Raw genomic sequence first — 22,254 nt, forward strand, 5'->3', positions numbered from 1 at the left:
TCCCCAATTAAGTGATATTTGCTTATTGTATAGGAGCCTGGAACGTAACCCCTGCATAAGTGGGGTGGACAACTATATACAGAAGCTAGAGCAAACACCTAGTTAGAGGTGAATTACCCCCCCCCCCCCGGAATATTCCTGCAGAGAAAATGGAGTGTGGTGCACCATTCTACTTCACATTAAAGTATCTGATTTTCTGCCTGTTTTCCTATAAAAATGTCCACCCTCACCTATGCAGATTTGTAGATAATTGCTTGTGCATGTAATAACCCACACATTCTGATTCAAAAACAGAATGCTGCAAGCAAATGCAAAATGCCTACCGTCTTTTGTTTGTGATATGCAGTGAAGAATAATTAAAGACACCTAAAGTACACTTGACATTGGGCATGTTTTCATACTTCTGGAGTAATTGCTCTTTTCGCAGAAATCCTGAAGTTTAATACCAGAAAAAAATATCAAATTTGGTCCTCTACCCTACAGCATTTCAACCTCACATCAGTCAGGAAATATTCAAACAATTTTGTGCTTCGTTGATGGCATTGGTCCTTTTAGTTATTAACTTGTATTTTAATGCTGTGTTTTTTTCTTGTTTCTAGCTATGCCAAGACCTTAAACCCATATTCTAAATCTGTGCCAGCTGTTATTGCCAAAGCTTCTGCGATCTACAATCCCATAATCTATGCAATCATTCACCCAAGATACAGGTAGTGTGAATGCATCCCTATGATAATATTTTATACAAAGATATGTATTGTTTTGAATGAATTCACTGTTGGATGGTAAAGAGAACGTATTACTTGAATCACTTCACTGTGAGTGTTTCCTTCCATTTGGATGTGTGTACACTCATGGGCATTCATTCTGCAGAACAGAGTTCCACGCTGGGTATTTGGTGAAAAGTGTGTCACAGACCTTGCAAGACCAGGAAAATTCCTAAGTATAGAAACCTAGTAAGCTTCTAGCCAGGCCATTGGTCCATCTAGTTCAGGGGTCAGGAAACTTTTTCAGCAGGGGGCCAGTCCACTATCCCTCAGACCTTGTGGGGGGCCGGACTATATTTTTTGGGGGAAATGAACGAATTCCTACTGTATGCCCCACAAATAACCCAGAGATGCATTTTAAATAAAAGCACACATTCTACACATGTAAAAACACCAGGCAGGTCCCACAAATAACCTAGAGATGCATTTTAAATAAAAGCACACATTCTACTCATGTAAAAACATGCTGATTCCCGAACTGTCCATGGGCCGGATTTAGAAGGAAATGGCCTTCTAAATCCAGCCCAGGAATCAGCATGCTTTTACATGAGTAGAATGTGTCCTTTTATTTAAAATGCATCTCTGGGTTATTTGTGGGGCATAGGAATTCATTCATCCCCCCCCCTTCCAGAATATAGTCCGTCCCCCCACAAGGTCTGAGGGACAGTGGACTGGCCCCCTGCTGAAATCTTTTGCTGACCCCAGCCTTAAAGTGTGCTCCAAATTGTTCATTGGCAGAGGAAAGCAGGCTCTGGCTCTGCTGCCCATCATCTGGTTGAGCTGAAGCCATGTGGCTTGGTTGCATGAGCAAGTTTCCCATTGGGAAAAGTGCAGGTGGGAAGAGTGCTGTTGTGCTGAGGTGTTGCTTGCAGGCATGGAGTGGTTGCCCACTGTAATAACAGAATGATGGACTAGATGGACTATTGACCTGATCCAGTAGGCTCTTTTTATGTTCTTAGGTTCATAAAGGGTGTGTATGTGTGTGTGAGAGAGAGAGAGAGAGAGAGAGAGAGAAAGAAAGAGAAAGAGAGAGAGATTCTGATATTGTCACAAACAAACACTGTCATTGCACCATCTCCAGAGTTATTAGATTCAAGGACACATAACTCTTTTGAATCACGGCCAATAGATAAATGACTTTGTTTTACTTCTGTTGTACTAAAAGGAAATGCTGCATAAAAGTTTTAAACAATAGATACATGATTCTGCCACAAGGTGGCAGCATAAATCATCTGTGTGATTTTATCCTTGGCAGCAAATGTAACCACTTAACAATCTTTTATAAAAAGTTTGTAGTATACTAACAGCATTCTGTGACGCATAACGGCCATTCTTTTCATCACGTGTTTGGGTGAGTTTCTTCATAACTTTTTGTTTGCTTATCAAAACATTCATGGATTTCAGAATGCAAAGTTTCTTAAATTTGGGTATAACAACAACAACAACAACAACAACAACAATTTATTATTTGTACCCCGCCCATCTGGCTGGGTTTCCCCAGCCACTCTGGGTGGCTTCCAACAAAGATTAAAAATACATTAAAATGTCACACATTAAAAACTTCCCTAAACAGGGCTGCCTTCAGATGTATCAGTTATTTACATTGCCATCCTATATTCCTCCTAGGCCAGCTGGATGAATGCAGGATTAATTGAAACATTAAATTCGAATTGCAAGAGCTTGATATTTCCTAAAATGTTCAGCTGTTTCTATACGTACTGACTGATGCATCCTAGTTTTATTACTACTGGTGTCCCACAGATTCCTGGGGTGATTAAGCAAACAATCAGTTGCAGAAGTTCAGCCTTTGGGCTTCTCTAAACGATCTATGTATCCCTTATTCATCCTGATTTGTTTCTGCAGGATTTATGTGTAGATTAGATTATATCATATCTTGTCTTCCATTGAGCATTTGTTCTGGTGTGTTTGTGGGGCTACTCTGAGACAACAATTAGTCTGCACTCATCGTGGTTTGCTTGCAGGTTATTCACATGTCTTCCCCTTGGTCATTTGTTTATCCCACACTTTTCAAAGCATTTCCCCATCACATTACAAACCACAAAAGTCTTGTTCTTTTTAAAAGGGGGCTTGTATTGCACTTTAATCCTCTTTAATTATGCAAACCTAAAGTTCTGGTGTGTACTTGAATCCCTTCTGCAAAATAGTGATAGACCAGAGGCGCTCTTATATTTTTACTCTATTCCATCTCCCAAAGAATCAAGGCATGTAACTATAGTTGCTGCAAAGCCTCTTAAAAATAAATATTGGGATGGATCTAAAGGCCTCCTTTCACTCACAGAAGAGTTATTTTATATATTGAACTAGAAGGGGTTGCACAATACAAGTGACAACCTCAGTTTGCAGAGCATGAGACTCTTAATCCTAAAGTTGTGAGGTTGAGCCCCATGACGGACAACAAGATTCCTGCATTGCACGGGGGTTGGACTAGATGACCCTTGTGGTCCCTTCCAACTCTGCAATTCTGTGATTCTAAACTCTGCTTGTGTAAATGGAAGAATAACTTGTTTATGGAACATACACACGATAGCACTGTGTGAATTAACTCTGAAGCACAGGCACTGAGCTCAGAACAGGTGTGGAGGGGAGAGAGGCTAGTTACATAGACTCATTTATTTGCAAGTAATTTATACTCTGATATGTATTTGCATAAGCCATTCTTCTGCTAGTTCTGATTAATGAAAAATATGTAAATACTGTTGTTTGGGGGCTTGTTCCCAAATGGTGGGAAGAGGTTAATTTGTCACTCGACTTCGTTGGAATGAAAACCCGCCCCACAAAGAACTAAAGACACGCTCCGTTCCATGCACAGCCAGCAATCAATTACTCTTTAGTAGCTTACAGACCATTTTTGCCTTCACTGTAGAATGGTGCATTGGTTAGAGTGCCAAACTATGACAAAGGGAAGCTGAGTTCCCTAGGAAGCCCTCTGCATGACCAAACTTCCTCTCTCAGCCCTGTCCTCTACCTCACAAGAGCATGAAAGGGAATGCTAGGCATGTATGCTGCCCTAGGGCTGCTTGAAGGAAAGCTTGAGATTAAAATGAAGTCAATAAATAATACGTGGAAAGGAGGCACAGGAAATGTCATTGATAAAAAGTTCACGTACAAGTTCATTCCGTTTCTGTAATGCCCAAGGAAGTGACTGCTTTAGTTGAACTTAATTTTAAAAAACGTGCAAAGTAAGAAATAGCCAGGTTGCAGTCCTGGGGAAAAGGGATGTATTAGGACCAAATGGGATAGCCACACTTGCTTATTCATACACCTGACTGTATGAAAGCTGTGAGCAGAAGCTTTTTTGTTTTGTTTTTGCAGATGAAGTGTAGCTCAGTAGCAGAGCATTTGCTCTGCATGCATAAGATCTTTGGCTCAGCCTACAGGTAGAGCTAGGGACGCAGGTGGCGCTGTGGGTTAAACCATAGAGCCTAGGACTTGCCGATCAGAAGGTCAGCAGTTCGAATCCCTGCGACGGGGTGAGCTCCTGTTGCTCGGTCCCTACTCCTGCGAACCTAGCAGTTCGAAAGTACATACCGCTCCGGCAGGAAGGTGAACGGCGTTTCCGTGCGCTGCTCTGGTTCGCCAGAAGCGGCTTAGTCATGCTGGCCGCATGACCTGGAAGCTGTATGCCGGTTCCCTCAGCCAATAAAGCGAGATGAGTGCCGCAACCCCCGAGTCAGCCTCTCCAGATTGGCAGCTTGCTCCCGCTGCTGTTTTGTGGATGCATTCTTCAACATGTCCTTGATGCAATAATAGCGCATTTGTGTTAGATTCATAGTGGCCCATCAGCCATGCATCATTCTGCTTTATCAGTTGTTCTTCAATGTGTCCCTAGTGTTATCATATTTTTGCTGCCTGGCACTCTTGCATTGTAGCACAACAAAAAACGAGGCAAAGGAAATCTGGAACATTTCAGCAAGAAGTTCCAGGACTGCTTGGAAATGAAGCAGTATGTCCATCATTTTCAAGCCTTTTTCAGCATTGAAAAAGGGATTGCATGTAACACCCCCACCCACCCACCCAATACCACCACCCGCAATACTGCCACAAGAACAAATAATCATGAATAGACAATAAAAAGGACTTCTGGAGATGCCTATAGTCTTTGAACTGGCTCTTATATGGATGGGGTTAAGAGAACCAAGACTTAACTCTTTTCTATACCATACAGCTGGGTCTCCTGAAATGTGCAGTCTGTTGTTTCTTTCGAAATATTCTCCAAACACTCTGTTTTCATTCATTGCGTTTTTTAATTTTTTTAAAATTTTTGCTGTTCTGTTTCACAGTATTTTTTATTATGTCTTTTAGGAGAACTATTCGAAGTGCTGTCCCTTGCTTGAGATTCCTTATACGGATCTCACCAAGTGATCTTTCAACAAGTTCTGTGAACGAGTCGTCATTCAGGGCTTCTATGTCCAGCCGTCACTCTTTTGCTGCCAGGAACAAGAACAGTTGTGTTTCTTCCATTTCTGCAGCAGAAACTGTAAGTTTGGCGTGGGTGACAGTCTCCCAGGTCTCATCATTTTGCTTCACATAAAGGTGGCAGACTAAACTGCTGGATGGCACGCACCAACCCGAGTTCACTATTAAAAGGAGTGATGATTGGAAAACTCATATTCATTAAGCACTTCTTAACCTCACTGAGAATCCTTGGGATCCCTTCCAACTCTACAGTTCTATGGTTCTGTGATATTAGTGGTAGAATCAGATATGTGCTTCGTTTTTTCTTTAAGCAGCCACAGGATTCCTTGCTCCCCGCCCCCTTGCAAAAAGGTTAGCATGCCTACACACTCACACAAACACTTACTTTGCAAGGCTTTGTGTGCCTGTTAAAGTTGATTAAAAAATCAATCTGTGGGGAAATGGATTGACGGGGTGGGGTGGGGTGATTGCCACAAAAGCCAACTAATTAGATATGAATATAACAGGATTTTGTGAGAAATGGGAAGAACCAGTTTCTCCCAAGTTTGGTTCTTCAGGGAAAGTTTCCCAAATACTATGAAATTTGCAGCAGCTAGACTGGTGACTGGGAGTCGCCACCAAGACCACATAACACCGGCCCTCAAAGACCGACATTGGCTCCCAGTACGTTTCTGAGCACAATTCAAAGTGTTGGTGCTGAACTTTAAAGCCCTAAACGGCCTCAGCCCAGTATACCTGAAGGAGCGTTTCCACCACCATTGTTCAGCCCAGACACTAAGGTCCAGGTCTGAGGGCCTTCTGGCGGTTCCCTCACTGCAAGAAGTGAAGCTACGGGTAACCAGGCAGAGGGCCTTCTCAGTGGTGGCGCCCATCAGATGTCAAGGAAATAAACATCTATCTGACTTTTAGAAGACATCTGAAGGCAGACCTGTTTAGGGAAGTTGTTGATGTTTGGTTGCTTTTTAATATATTCTGTTCGGAGCCGCCCAGAGTGGCTGGGGAGGCCCAGCCTGATGGGCGGGGTATGAATATTATTATTATTACTATTATTATTTCACAGATTTCAGCTGCATGCAGCCTTGGGACTCCTTTGTTTGCATATACCATCAACAAGCAGCTCTCCATTATAGTTTTCCCACAGCAAACTAAATGAGGGAGATTTTGTTTTTTAAAATGAATTACTACAAGAGATTGATTGGTCAGTGGACTCCAGCAGCGAAGCTTCACATAGTTCATGGTTTGGAATTGAAGTTATCTTAAGAGGAAAAGGGGTTATAAGCAACCCAGTTATTCAAATACTGGAAACCCGTATACGGGCTTACTAGTAAAATACTGCAGGGCAAGTTCATTAAGGAAGATGTGTAAAAAAGAAAAAAAGTTGACAGTGTTCATAAAGAAAATATGAACAGACCATTATCCATCAAGAAAAAAAAAGTTGTATAAAAAAACACTTTGAGAAATAATTGCAGTTAAAATAGTTTATAAATAATGAGTGGTCTTTAGAAAGTTTTAAGGATTGTGAACTATGATTGTGGTTCTGCACTAGGTTGGTTTCAGTGGCTCTCTACATGAATGAGTGCAGGATTACAATGCAGATCGGCTGAAATCAAAGGTTCCTGAATCCTAGAATTTAAATACACCCACTGAGACAAAGCTGCACCAATATATACTGATACAATAGGGATGTGAGATGATTTCTGTTTCAGAAAAACTAATCTATCAAAGTTGTGGTATAGTGTGATAACTTATCAGGCAGGTCCGTCTTAAGGAGAATGATTGCAACAGGAAGACAGAATGATCACTTGCCAAGGTCGTTGGAGCCTCTTCTCTCACCATAAGTTATAGACCAACCTGCAGTAGAAATTGCTGCTCTAAAATGATTTCTTACAACAGACATGGAGAACCAATGGCCTTCCAGATGCTCTAGGACTGTAGTTTCCATAATTTATTTTTACACACACACACACACACACACACACACACACACACAATCTTGCTAATTCATTAAAAAAGAACAATTGTACATAAAAACAGTGTTAATCTCTGAACGCACCCCTGAAGATACAAACAGATCCACCATAATAATACAGTGCCTCTGATGCACTGTGTCAGTCCAGGAGGATACCATGGTCAATGGTACCAAAGGACACTGGGAGATCGAGCAGGGTCACAGTGTCCCATCCCTTTCATGATAAAGGTCACCCATCAATGGGGCTGATGGGAGTTGTTGCTTGTCTAGAAGTCATTAGACTCCATCTTAGATATAGCTAGGCACCAACATCTGGAGGTTCTGATGTCCTAAAGGTAAAGGGACCCCTGACCGTTAGGTCTAGTTGTGGACGACTCTGGGGTTGTGGCGCTCATCTTGCTTTACTGGCTGAGAGAGCCGGCGTACAGCTTCCAGGTCACGTGGCCAGCATGACTAAGCCACTTCTGGCAAACCAGAGCAGTGCACGGAAACGCCGTTTATCTTCCCGCCGGAGCAGTACCTATTTATCTACTTGCACTTTGACATGCTTTCAAACTGCTAGGCTGGCAGGAGCAGGGACTGGGCAACGGGAGCTCACCCTGTCGCGGGGATTCAAACCACCAACCTTCCGATCGGCAAGCCCTAGGTTTAGACCACAGTGTCACCCGCATCCCGTTCTGATGTCCTATGCAACCTTACAGCCCAATTCTATGCATCTTTACTCACAAGTCAAGTCCATCGAATTAAATGCAATTTCTCTTTCCCAAGAAATGGTATATAGAATTGTAGCTTCCAGGGTTTTTTGCTGTAATTCAGCATTTGTTCTATGTGTGATAGCTCCAGGATAGCTCCCAACAAAGAGCATATTCTACATTTTCTTTAAGAGAGAGGGGTGTGTTCTTTTAATATATTATTTTGCTTGCCGGACTCAGGTCGCTCTGTTTAATTTAAAGGGGACTGGCAGGAAGACATCTGTGCATGAGGATAAAGGATCACACAGAGAATTGGGGCATTTATCTGCAGTGACCTGCCTTGTTATGAGAATCAGTGAAAGTACTTTGCCAAAATAAATTATGGAAGCCATAACATGGGCTGCTTGAATAAAAAAGCAGGGAAACAGAAAAACAGTCATGCACTTAACTACTTTATTGACTTTCATCCTATACTTAATTTTCTTTCCAATCACCAAGCATCAAATGAGATTCTAAAGTGTTACACAAGAGTGTCTTACTCCATGTTTCTTATCCGTGCTCAGGCCTTGTAAAACATGTTCCCTTTCATCACAATGGATAATGTTTTAAGGTCTCAGTCTAGTCTAATCCTTGCTCACAGGGTTCCAATAAACAGACTTACTAGTGCAGCTCTGTTTTTAAAGCTTTTTGAGTCAAGCATCTGTGTTGTATTTCAGTCTAAAGGCATACGTTTTGCATAGGTAAGATCTTAGGTTTAAAAGCTGCTATCTCCTGGCAGAGCTAGGAAAGACTCCTGCCTGAAACCTGTTGAACCTCTACGACTAGATATTACTGTGGGAGGAAATATAAATATATTAATCCCTGTGGGCCCACATATGTAGGTGAACAACAAAAGAAAATGGCTGGGTAACTAGATTCAAAATGTGGGGCTTTGCACTCTCTCCTGCAGGGAGAGACCCCCAGTAGCAGAGATTAAACTTGCAAAAATTAAGCAGCAGTATAGCATTATGAATATAGGTTGTTCGACCTTTTTACCCCATTCAGCTGCACATAGCAGCTGACCTCTTTCCTACCCCTCTTACAATGTGCAGACCACACACTGTTAAGTGTGCTTTACTTACAGATTCAAGGTCTCAGTCATGCATTGTTCCATGCAGCAGCAAGGATAATACAGGCAAAATACTCTTGGGTAGACAATACAGAATATAGTTCTAAACATGTGCTATAAACTTGGGAGCAAGCTTACAGATGTCTTCTTTCATTGGTTGCATGATGCAGAGAGAAAGAGAGAAAAAGGAAGAGTAAAGAAGCTCCACTTCCTCTCCAGAGGAGAGGGCACATGACCTGTCTAGCAATGCAACTCTGTGTTCCTTAATCCCCTGCTGCACTAACCAGCAGTCATGCATGGTTATGTTTAGGGTTGCTATATTTCAAAAAGTAAAATTCCTGACACCCGCAAAGTTGTTGAGCTTTTTCTATTTTAGGAAGACCCCAAACATTTAAACTACAGTTCCCATGATTCTTTGGAGGATGCTTTAAATGTGTATGTGTATGTAATACTGGTGTGTATGTAATACTGATTTTAGTTTTATGGGAGGGGGGGAGAGGTCTGTTCTTCCTCATGCTACTCAGTCTGTTGTTGTTTTTTTACTGTTCATATTTATATCTTACTGTTTACATCCTCTGTGGATGGTTCGATTTTTGAACTAGAAATATGCAATATATGTAACTACGTACTTGCTGAAAGACCTGAGGACCCAGTGTGTTGTAGTGGTTAAGAGTGGTGGACTCGTAATCCAGTGAACCAGGTTCGCTTCCCCGCTTCTCCTTGGGCTAGTCACACTTCTTGACCTTGGGCTAGTCACACTTCTCTGAAGTCTCTCAGCCCCACTCACCTCACAGAGTGTTTGTTGTGGGGGAGGAAGGGAAAGGAGATTGTTAGTCGCTTTGAGACTCCTTTGGGTAGTGATAAAGTGGGATATCAAATCCAAACTCTTCTTCTTCACTTCAACAACCACATTTTATAGGGAAATCTCACTATCCTACGAGGAAAGGTTGATGGAACGTATTGTGCTTAGTCTACAGAATAAAAGATTGAGCTGGAGTGGGATGAGTATATGATAGTATTCTTAAAAATGTAAGAAAAGCCTGCTGGATCAGGACTGCTCATCTCTTATGCATGTTTCCACACCCTTGCCAAATCTGCTGTAGAAGCCCCACAACAAGCTTAGGGCAAGTGCAAGGGAAGTCCTGCTGCACAAGTGTAAATCTTTCTGCTGGTGGTGTGGCTGCTTAGCGCTACATTTGATACAAGCCTATGATTCTACATTTCGGTAGTGGAACACCTCATGTACCCTTGTTCCCAGTGTAGTGCAAGAGCAATTTTTTATAGATAGATAGATATAGATATAGATTAGATATAGATATAGATATATAAAATTAGTGGGCAAGAGGCAAAATTGCAGCCTATTGATTGTTCGTGTATAAACATCTCAGTTTCCTTTTTTAGACTTGGAGTGACATGGAGCTTGAGCCTGTGGAGGCAGCCCATAAGAAACAGCAACCCCATCGAAGCCGCTCTTTCTCAAAACAAGCAGAAGAAGAGACTGGGTTGCTCCTAAAGACCCAGAGCTGTAATGTGCTGACTGGAAAAAAGGTTAAAACAGCAACCATTTTTAATTATCCTTAATAACAAAGTGACTGATCCTCAGCATATACATACAACCTGGACTCCGTTCTCCCTGATTATTCCTACCCAGCCCATTACAGTGATGTCCATATGTTACTGTATTAGAAGTAGTTTACTAATCCATTTCAGTATGCTTTTGTCTTGTGTTGCCCAAAAGGGCAAGGCAAAACATATTATCCAAAAGTCAAATCAGATGCTCCTCCATATATAGGTGAGTCCAACAATCATATTGCTTCTCCGTGCTTTGATCTCCAACATTTCCATTCTCTGTAGTTCATTTACTGAGTTTCCAGTAAAGTTAGCTTTACCTCCCATCTCCTTCAAATCCCATCTTGGGAATTGATACAAAATGGTGGGACCTGCTTTATTTAAAAAAAGAAATCTTGTCTTTGAGGGGGAAGATGAAAAAGAAATTCCTATTTCTCACTGACAGTGGGAGACTCTGGCAACTTCCACCTTCATGAAACTGAAAAGGGTGAGTACCGAACGCATCATCCATTGATGCAAAGAAAGGAACTGATGGCTTGTTGGCCACAGTTCAGTGTCATTTTCTGAAAGGTTCCTTTGCACATTTGGAAACTTCAGGCAATGACATTATGGCCCGTGTGCAACTTGCACACGCTGAATCCAATTCAGGTAGCGCTTCTGTGTTCCTTGTTTCATTTTGCCACAAAGGTGTAATGTCGATTGCCAGAAATTATATTCGTTGTCTTCTTGCTTCTGTATTTCCCATACAGGCAACTCCCACTTGAGAAAAACAAGTGGGGGCCCCATAGCAGATAAGAACCACAGGAAGAATGTTTAGTTTCAAAATTCCTGGGTGAAAATTGCTCTGCTGTCCTCCAAAGTTTAGCCTTGACAAAAGAGTTAGTGCAGTTCAGCTTCAAAAGTTTTTTTTAAAAAGAAAATAGAGTGAAAGATAAAGGCTGGTATTCATGTTCCCATCCTTCCCATCTGTTTATTTTATTTGACAAGATTTATTATATTGCTTGGATAAACAAAACCCTGTGGGGGGGGGGGGGAATCAAAAGTTTTAAAGCAAACATACACAATAAAATTTCATGTCTGGGGTGGCATTTCTAAACTGAAAACAATGCAATGAAGACAATCCCAGGATGTTAGTGAATGTTGCACAATTGCACTCAGCTGCACAAACATTGTTGGCCCCGTACACTCCCAGAGGCAAAAAGCAGGGGTTGCCACTGTCAGCTGAATGGGCCAACTGAATATGACAGGTATGTAAAATATGTAGCAACTGTTCTGGAAGGACTGCTGAAGAAGGCTGAGTATGGAATACTGATTTTCTCCCCATCCCCATTTTCTTTGCCATAGGTTGCAGTGTCCTCCATCAGTCTGCATGACCCATTTGAGAGATCGTTCGGAGAGAATGCCCCAGAACTGCTGCTCAAGCCCAGTTGTTTGAGAACATCATCTCTTCCATTTGGCTTGAATAGTAGCAGCACAGAAGAGGATGCAGACACTTCTGACATGGAAGTTCAAGAGCAGCAAACAGATGGAAGCCTCAACTCATTAATGAGCCCCACCGTCCCACAAATAGTTATCGTTTCTACCTCAGAGACCAGCCTCTCTGAGGGGCAAGATGAGCTGGAAAATGGACAGGCAGAAAATTCCAGTGTATTATTTTCTCCAGGAAAGAATCACCTGTTGGACATAGGAAGGCTTAGCCCCTCTACCAACCTCATTGAAACAATTGAGAAGCTTCTGTCCTAAATATGGAAGAGAACAACTATTTGGTCTTTTTGCTGCTTCTTTGCATTATTATACCAAAAAAAGGGGGGGAGGACCCACATGAAGAACTCTGAGCCTTGTAGATTAAGCAGATAACTTTATATATAATTTTTTTTGTAATGCAATCTGTAGCCCTTCTTGAATTTTATGCACTTTGCAGAAGCAAAACAACAGCAATAGATGCTGAAGGCGCAAAGCATCCATAGCGTAGATAACAAGTGTTTGCCAACCAAAACACCTAGTAAATATTTCTCTGTATCTGTATTCAGGATAAGTTTTCATGCTTTCCAAGCAGTTCCATGGAGTGCCCAGCAACCACAAGCCCTGCTGTATTGCCAGATACTAAGATTGGTTCCGGAAAGAAATATCAGCTATGCGTTCCTCAAGAAACCTGGTCCAAGAATTGGTCATTCCCCACCACTTTAGCCACCAGCTGAAAGATGGTAGATCAAGTGGAGATGTTTGAGGTGGCACAAGCAGCCATTGTCTAGCAACCAGAAACCAGTTGACTTTTGGTCCTGACTCAACACAACAGCTAGTTTGCCATCTGTTCTACGTAACTGAAGCTATGACTAGAGGAGGAAGAAATGAATATGAGCAACCCTTAAGACTAAACTTCCCAATTACTCACAGGTTAAATGAGCCCACTTTGAAAACAATAGCCCTCAGGAATGAGGCCAAAACTATGCACAAGAAATGTAATATAGCACTTGTTAAGTCCAATGTAAAGATCGATGTCAACCCTTCTCAGTCACAAGGGAAAGTGAGACTGTTGTGCAAAGCTATTGCAGGCATTCCTGTCTTATCCCCATAGGGTGTCAACAGTGGCAAAAAAAAAAAATCACCTTAGGTTGTGGTTAACAATATGTGTCAATAGTAATGAGCTCACTGTTGAATTCTCACAATAAGCTTTACTCACAAATAACAATAAAACCACTTAACTGCTCTAGTACAGTTGTTTCTTTAGGACTGATTGCAAGCTTTTCATGTTTCCCTTGGGAGTGTTTTTAAAAAATATATATAATCCACAGATTTTGCTCTAAAGGAAGAAACGGGGACAACTGTCTATTTCGGCCTTCAGAACTGCATGAGGAAGATGGAACAAAATATGGGTGGCCTACAATTAGTTACAGTTCTATATACCTTATAATACTAAAAGTGGAAATTTATTGGCTGTATACGTATATGAAACAATATCTGCTTGGATCAGTATTTCCCAAACTGCGGTCCAAGTATTGACAGAGTTGCCAATGTACTTATCACTAGGGAAAATATCCTATAAAGCTGCAAACAGGTCTTTTATCACTTATACAGTGCTTTTTTGGGTAAATAATAATAATAATAATAACAATGAGGTGCTGGTACTCATATTTTGGATGCCAGCACAAAATGACTGGCAGCAAAAAATAAATAAATGCTGGTACTCTACTGTGAATACTATTATGAAAAAGCACTGCACCTATGTCGCTAGAACTTTATTGTGCACTCTGGTTCTTTGATAGTTGACAAAACGGCAGTGCATCTTCAGCAACTTTGCTGTGCCTTTCCCATTCCCTCTCCTAAACTGGATAGATATATGATTGTGCTCACTTGCAGTGCTTTTGATGCCTTCTTGTGAGGGAAGTGGCTTAGCTCTGGTGCTGCAAACCTCTCTAGAGGCCCAACAGTATTGGAAATCATCACGGACTCCCCCACTTTCATCTTTACACACAAATAATAGCCACAATAAGAATATCCTTATGTTGAACAATAATGGAAACATTCAGGCCTCCTTTTTGAACAATTTGTTCAATTATAAACCAGTTAAAATGGGGTTTTACCATCGTTTAGGTATTCTGCTTTGGCAAACATCCTTGGGTTGGGAAAGGCTACCTTAAGGGGTATCCCTGATCAATACTATCTCTGATATATTTGACTCTAAATTGGAAAATAAATTATCCGGACGCCGTATTCCCTTCTAGTGCTATTTCCTTCATGATCATCTCTGCTCTACTGTCAGTAAAATAAGCCAGCTACAAAACCAGATTCCAATTTCCTTTCTAAATTCTGATGAGGAAATGCTTCCTAAACAGCACCCTGGAGGTTGAGACTGATTGCATCATCCCTTGTAAGTAAGGATCAGAGTGAGCGAGAGAATAATTAAAAGGAAATTGATCGTAGATAAGCTTCAGCAGCTGATGAGGATTTATTTTTTATGATGCTCCACTAGACCAGAGTAATTCCACATCTATTTAATCATCAACAAATGCCACAGAAGTCAATGTGATATACCTACATACCATATTTTTCCATGTATAACACGCCCCCTATTTGGGGGGACTCCAAATTAAGAAAATGGGGAGAGATTGCCCAGAGTTGCTATGCTCTTTGGGGGGAGGTTTGCCCAGAGTTGTTGAGGTGCCACTCACACGAGTCGCAAAAGCCAGCTATCATTTGTCCCATTCCCATCGCAGACAGAAGCCTCTGATCGGCTGTCCAATTGTCGCAGCGACAGCCAATCAACACCAGCCCTTGCAGCAGCCACCAATAACAAGACCAATAGCCGCTGACAATCTCTGGCTCACGGCAGCAACCAATCTCACAATCCCCCCCAATGCACTATCAATGTATAAGGCGACCCCAATTTTTAACATCATTTTTTAATTTTAAAAAACCATCTTATACAGTATAACCATCTTATAAAGTATGGTATATATCTGTTGCTGATCTGTATGGAGGCAACCTTTGTACAGTCCTTACTGAGAACGGAATAAGTCCCCACCCAGAAACTTGGGATGCTCCACCTGTGATCCTTCCCTTATATCTGTGCTTCCAGTGGAGGACACGACTTGTCTTGAGATTTTTACAGATTGCAATGTCGTAGGAAGCCTAATCCTGATACTTTCACAATTTAAGACGATTAGAGTTCGATTTGCAATGTTGTGATGCCCTTCCCTCCCTCTTACACACGAACATTCCTACATACAGTTGCTCCTAGGTCCATTAGACCCACTATCCATACCTTTGTAAATGTTTGTTTGCCTTTGCAAATGGCAAAAGGAAAGTGGAAAAGTAGCTCTAGATTCCTCTTCAATTAGGCATATTTTATGCCTGCTCAAAGTAGGTCAAATATACTTTGAAATTATGTGGCCACTAGATGTCATCAGCGGAGCAGCTTTCAAAGGAACTACTGTTCACCAGCATTGCTACTGCTGATGAGTTGGGGGTTCCCCCACCCCTGTCTCTAAAGATGCCCATTAACTTTTAGAAACTTATTTTTCAGACAGGTTGACCAAGATTTTAAAGTTAAGCCATATGCCTTCTAATGCAAAATGATGTCAGAGAATCAGAGCCAGTCCATGACAGGTCTTGTCATCTAGTTGCTTGAGCAATTCTTCACATAGATAAACCAGCTGCTAATGTCCATGCCAGCAAACATACGAATCAGGCACCCAGAGGTAGGGAAATGACTTCAGGGAAAGAGATCTTTTGTCTAGTGCATTGGGCTGCAACTGGTGGGTTGGGATCTGCTACCAGGCCAATGTAGTATAGTGGTCTGGGTACTGGACTAGGACCTGGGAGACCAGGGTTCAAATCCCCACTCAGGCATGAAGCTCGCTGGGCAATCTTGGGCCAGTAACCATTTCTCAACCTAACCTACCATTCAGGGTTGTTGTGAGATACAATTATGACTGGTGAATAAGAAAATAAAATTATGGGACGCGGGTGGCGCTGTGGGTAAAAGCCTCAGCGCCTAGGGCTTGCCGATCGAAAGGTCGGCGGTTCGAATCCCCGCGGCGGGTTGCGCTCCCGTCGTTCAGTCCCAGCGCCTGCCAACCTAGCAGTTCGAAAGCACCCCCGGGTGCAAGTAGATAAATAGGGACCGCTTACTAGCGGGAAGGTAAACGGCGTTTCCGTGTGCGGCTCTGGCTCGCCAGAGCAGCGATGTCACGCTGGCCACGTGACCCGGAAGTGTCTCCGGACAGCGCTGGCCCCCGGCCTCTTGAGTGAGATGGGCGCACAACCCTAGAGTCTGTCAAGACTGGCCCGTACGGGCAGGGGTACCTTTACCTACCAGGTCACAGTCTGATCTAATGTTGGTCTTACCAGCAGCACTGCCACCATACAAATATATGATAAAAGATTAAAAACTGAGGGCCCCCCCAATGTATGTTTGGGTTAAAGGTGGGTCCTGAGTTGGTAAAGGTTGAAGGCTATTGATCTCGTGCTCAGTGACAATCTGTATAGTGAAGAACCAATCTCAAGCATTGGTTCCAAGCCTTCCAGTTAACAAACAAACAAACACCCTACTTAGCATGTATGTACTTAGCACAGGGAAATGGACAAGAAAGGAGAATGGGGAGCGGAAATGTCTAAGCACAACGAGGCAAGGAACGTAACATACTTGATTTTTATGTAGTGGACAGTGGGCTGCTGAAATTGTGCAAACTGGCTCCATCCAAAAGTATTTCATTTGAGGTGATATAAACACTTTTATCTCTGATGCCGAGTGTGCAATTAACAGCCCATTCAGATATGCAAGCCAGCACTTAATGTGGCAGCTATCAAGTTATGAATGTATGTATTCGGTCCAAGCCGAAATATCCAAGAATATACTTACATAAATGTCTGGCAAGAGACATTTCGAATCATACAAGATTAAGGGCAATAATAACTTTTAAAATATTTATATTCCAGAGCTATCTTGGCCTGGAAGATACAAACCTTTGACAGATGCTTGATTATTCAAATAAGCTCTTGTCAGAAAAGATGTTCCAGCCTTGGGATTCCTTCATGTACACATGCAAGTCTTGGCTCTACACGTGATGTTTCTGACCCACCTGTCTACTCCTTATTAGCTTTGTCTACTTCTCCACTTTGACCTGTTTTATGTGCTTACTGCCCAGAGGACTTCTGGTAACATTTGAGGTTTGGCCTTGCCCTCTCTGCCATTCTGACTTGCATTGAATAATACAGTTGTACCTTGGTTTGACTTCCGAAAAGTTCAAAAACCAAGGCACAGCTTCCGATTGGCTGCAGGAGCTTCCTGCACTCAATCGGAAGCCGTGGAAGCCATGTCAGATGTTCAGGTTCCAAAGAACGTTTGCAAACCAGAACACTCACTTCCGGGTTTGCGGCGTTTGGGAGCCAAAATGTTCAAGTCGCAAGGCGTTCGTCAGCCAAAGTACAACTGTACATGAAAAGCTTTGTGCTTCATTCATTCAGCATTTCCGTGGGTATGTGTCCTTCCCCTAGTACGGGTGAAATCTAGTTTTCTCACATTAAGGTAGCAAGGCCTGGTCTATACATGCAGCATATGAACAAAGGAAGCTGCCTTATGCCTCATATCTTTCCCAGTCTGCACCTGTACTGGAATTGTTTTTAGATGTGTTGATTGGTTCATTGTGTGTTGGCCGCCCTGGGCTCCTTTAGGAGGAAGGCTGGAATATAAATGTATTAATAGCTAGTCACACCATTGGTCTGTCTACCTCAGCATTGCCCACATTGACTGGCAGTGGCTTTCTAAGGTTTAAGATGGGGAGCATTCCCAGTGCTGCCTGGAGTTGTGGAAACCTTCTGCATGCAGATTAGATCCTCTACAACTGGACTATAGGTGGCAATGAGGGGGGGGGACTTTTAAATGTTATCTTACCTGTGCAGGAGCTGCTCACATAAATCTTGCTCCCACAAAGGGCCACAGAGTGTTGACTTCTGGCTGCACTACTTCAATCTGCACTGAGATATTCCATTTTCAATGCTTCCCTCCTGGGAAAGACTCCTCTCAAGCAGAAGAGGGAGAGGACCAGCATCAGATGCCATGAAGAGCTTAAATTTCCCATATGAACCAACCCAGACCCGAGAGGAAAGGGACTGCTTAATTAGATGTCTTAATTCTTCCCCAGGTGGCCAGTCTACCGACAGAGAAAATATACAGAGCCTCCATCCCTCCTCCTCCAGATAAGAAAAACCTGAAAATAGATCTTCCCTGATCCTCTCATTATTTTGACCTCCTGTTGTTGCATTAAAAAAATATGAGCTACCCATCACCTCTCATTTGGGAGAAGTAAACACCCTTAGGATCATGCTTTTAGGATTATCAAAGTAACTAAGATGTCAGCAAAGAGTGATACAGGAACCAGTTGATATCCTTCCTGCCTCTGATTTGCCTTCGCATATTTCATCTCTACAAATGAATAATAACGCTGGCTATTAACTCTCTGGCAAGACATGAACGATGATTTCTATATTTGAAATGTTAACCATGGGAGTGTCTCATTTCTTTGTTTGTTTCTGTTTTGGGACTCAGATCACTAAGGGCTCTTTTCATCCTGAATTAAAATTCTGGGTGTGGTGGGTATGAGCAGCAGAGGCACCAGAGCTTCCTTGACTTGGCACTCACCGTGCCAAACCTTTTTTAAAGCTTTGGGAATGTGACAATCTCAGGTTCCTTAGGAGATGGGGCACCTGGGAGTGGTGCCGTCTCAGGCCACATGTGCCTAAGGGACATGCCTTCTGAGTGGTGCCACCAGGAGAATGCAAGCCAAATGTTTCTGACTTGAGTCCATGGGGCAGGAGGCCAACTCAATCAGGAGGTAGGGCGAGCTTTCTTTTATTTATTCATTTATTGCAGGATGTATAAACCACTCTACTGTCCGAGAACACATTCTGAGTATGATGGACAGAATTAGAAAATAGCATACAAAACAGATCATGGTATTAAAACATAAAAACCCACAAGAATTAAAAGCAGCAGAAATAAAGTAGACTAATTTCAGAAGGCTGGTGGGGGAGGGGGGAGAAAAGTTTCCAGCAAACTTTTCCCTAAAAGGCACCTGGCAGATAATGTAAGGAATGTAATAGACATTTTGGAAAAGCTAGAGGTGAATATAAACACCAAAGTAGTATTGATCTTCGTGGATGCGGAGAAAGCCTTTGACAATATTTCTTGGAGTTTTATGAGGAAGAATCTTCATGGGATGGGGGTAGGCCAGGGTTTTGAGAATGGTATGGCTGCAATATATTCCGAACAAAAAGCTAAACTGATTGTAAACAATGTTGTGACTGAGGAACTTAAGATAGAAAAAGGAACACGACAGGGGTGCCCGATCTCCCCATTACTTTTTATCTCAGTTCTGGAGGTGTTGCTGAATATGATAAGAAATGACCAGCAGGTCAAAGGAGTGCAGGTCGGAGCTAAACATTATAAGTTAAGAGCGTTTGCAGATGACTTAGTATTGACTTTGCAAGAGCCAAACACTAGTACGAAAAAGGTTTTAGAAATAATACAACAGTTTGGCCAGGTAGCTGGATTTAAGCTGAATAAGCAAAAAACTAAAGTTTTAGGGAAAAACCTAACAGACATGGAAAAGGAGAAATTTCAAGAGGAGACAGGTTTGACAGTAGTCAAGAAGGTGAAATACCTAGGGGTTTACTTAACATCTAAAAATCTGAATTTGTACAAGGACAACTATGAAAAATGTTGGTCAGAAATTAAAAAAGATCTAGAAATATGGTCAAATTTGAAATTGTCAATGTTAGGCCGAATTGCAGTGATCAAAATGAATGTATTGCCTAGAATGTTGTTTTTGTTTCAGACCTTGCAGATTCTTGACAAGATGGAATGTTTCAAGAGGTGGCAGAAAGATATTTCGAAATTTGTCTGGCAGGGCAAAAAGCCCAGAATTAAATTTAAGATATTGACAGATGCCAAAGAAAGAGGGGGGTTTGCCCTGCCGGACTTAAAATTGTACTATGAGGCAGCAGCTTTTTGCTGGCTGAAGGAATGGATGCTCCTCGAGAACACAGACATTTTGGATCTGGAAGGTTTTAACAATGTTTTTGGTTGGCATGCATATTTATGGTATGACAAAATTAAGCAGCATAGTGCCTTTAAAAATCACATTGTTAGAAAAGCATTGTTTAATGTATGGATGAGATATAAAGATCTGTTGGAAAACAAAACCCCTAGATGGGTGTCACCAGTCGAGGCTAAAGCAGTAAAGAAACTCAATATGGAGGTCGGATGGCCGAAGTATTGGGAAATTTTGGAACAGGATGGAGATAAGTGGAAATTACAAAGCTATGACAAATTGAAACATAAAGTACAAAACTGGCTTCAATATTATCAAATAATGGAGCTTTTCAAACAGGACAGGAAAATTGGCTTTCAGGTGGAAAAATCAAAACTAGAGATTGAACTGCTAGAACCCAACACTAAGAATTTATCAAGAATGTATAACTTGTTGCTGAAATGGAATACACAGGATGAAATGGTGAAATCAGCTATGATTAAATGGGCACAAGATATTGGTCATGACATTATGTTTGCTGACTGGGAACAGTTATGGACCACCGGTGTTAAGTTTACGGCATGTAATGCCTTAAGAGAAAACATAATGAAAATGATTTACAGGTGGTACATGACCCCAGTCAAGCTGGCAAAAATCTATCATCTGCCCGATAACAAATGTTGGAAGTGTAAAGAGACTGAAGGTACCTTCTACCACCTTTGGTGGACATGCCCGAAGATTAAGGCCTTCTGGGAAATGATCTATAATGAAATCAAAAAAGTACTTAAATGTACCTTTTCTAAAAACCCAGAGGCCTTTCTCTTGGCCATTGTCGGCCAATTGGTGGCAAAGAGGGATAGAACTTTCTTCATGTACGCTTCAACAGCAGCAAGAATACTCATCGCAAAGTATTGGAAGACACAAGATCTACCCACTCTGGAAGAATGGCAGATGAAAGTGATGGAGTATATGACATTGGCCGAGATGACAGGCAGAATCCGTGACCAACGAAAAGAGACGGTGGAAGAAGAATGGACAAAATTTAAAAGTTATCTTAAGGACTACTATAAACTTAATGAATGTTAAAATGTTGTGGTTCCCAGAAACAAAGGGGTACAGGGATATAAGGTTAGAAATATAAAAGAGGACTAAGATGATAGAGATTGGAAAGTAACAATGGGGAGTTGCTAGTTGAATTATGGACATTGGGATGCAGAGAGGGGGGGTATGGGGAAGTCCAAGAAAAGAGGTTTATGAAAATATGTTCGAAACTATACGTGTATGTTTGTCATTTTTAGTGTTTGTTTGTTTCTTTTAAAAATTTTGTAAAACCAATAAAAAATTTAAAAAAAAAAAAAAAGAAAAGTTTCCAGCAAACTGATAATGTAATGAAGGAGCCCAGGGCAGGAAACACAATAATAATAATAAGATCCAAAGATATCTAAAAACAATTCCAATACAGATGCAGACTAGGAAAGATTTCTCCTTGGGGGAAAAAGGTCTTTGGTAGGTGGTAAAAAAACAGCAGAGACAGTGCCTGTCTGATATTTAATGGGAGGGGATTCCAAAAGGTAGGTGTCACAATACTAAATTTCTATATTGTGCGGATTGGACCTTGCAGAATGATGGGATTTGCTTCATTTTTAAAGGTTGTGCAATACAGAAAACACAAGATTGAGTCACAGCATGCTTTACTGCAGAGGAATGTGGCCCCATCAATGGATCACCATCCACAGATCTAAGTGACAGATGGCATGAGGACTGTAGGGTGAGAGATGGCATCTCACATGCCACATCCTTATTGTGATCATTTGGTTGAGGGATAAGTAGTCACAAGCTTTTCTTTCACATTATCAAGAGTTCTTGCTGCTGGATATTAGTGAATACTACCACATACAAAAAACCTCACATGTGTTATCGACAGGGACTAAGTTTAAAAACACCAAAAATCAATTCACAGTACCTCAGTCCCATCTTTGAGAGATTTGCCACACCTGACACCTGACATCATTGTGACTTCAGGTGATGACAGGTTAGCAACCCTGCCCACCAGTCACATTTGGCCTGCAAAGTCAATCCTGATGAGGATCTGACTCGTGGAGTCCAAATGATTCCTTGCCGCTGGATTGGAGCATCTGAACTCTTAAGTCTAAGCATTCAAGACAGAAGTTGGTGGTGAAGTATG

The 22,254-nt window shown here is 41.8% G+C and overlaps 1 protein-coding gene across 5 annotated transcripts in view; it reads left to right on the forward strand.

The window, feature by feature from the left end:
* Positions 1–13,249, forward strand: part of LOC114604147 (melanopsin) — a 42,564-nt gene extending 29,315 nt beyond the window's left edge. For all 5 annotated transcript variants that reach the window (XM_077933836.1, XM_077933838.1, XM_028743997.2 and 2 more), the window contains 4 exons: positions 600–707; positions 5,088–5,262; positions 10,372–10,518; positions 11,884–13,249. In XM_077933836.1, coding sequence (XP_077789962.1) covers positions 600–707; positions 5,088–5,262; positions 10,372–10,518; positions 11,884–12,282 — 829 coding nt within the window. In that variant the 3' untranslated portion in view covers positions 12,283–13,249. The remainder of the gene's footprint in view (positions 1–599; positions 708–5,087; positions 5,263–10,371; positions 10,519–11,883) is intronic.
* The last annotated feature ends 9,005 nt before the right edge of the window (positions 13,250–22,254 follow it).

This window comes from Podarcis muralis, chromosome 9, assembly GCF_964188315.1.
Source record: "Podarcis muralis chromosome 9, rPodMur119.hap1.1, whole genome shotgun sequence".
NCBI lineage: Eukaryota > Metazoa > Chordata > Lepidosauria > Squamata > Lacertidae > Podarcis > Podarcis muralis.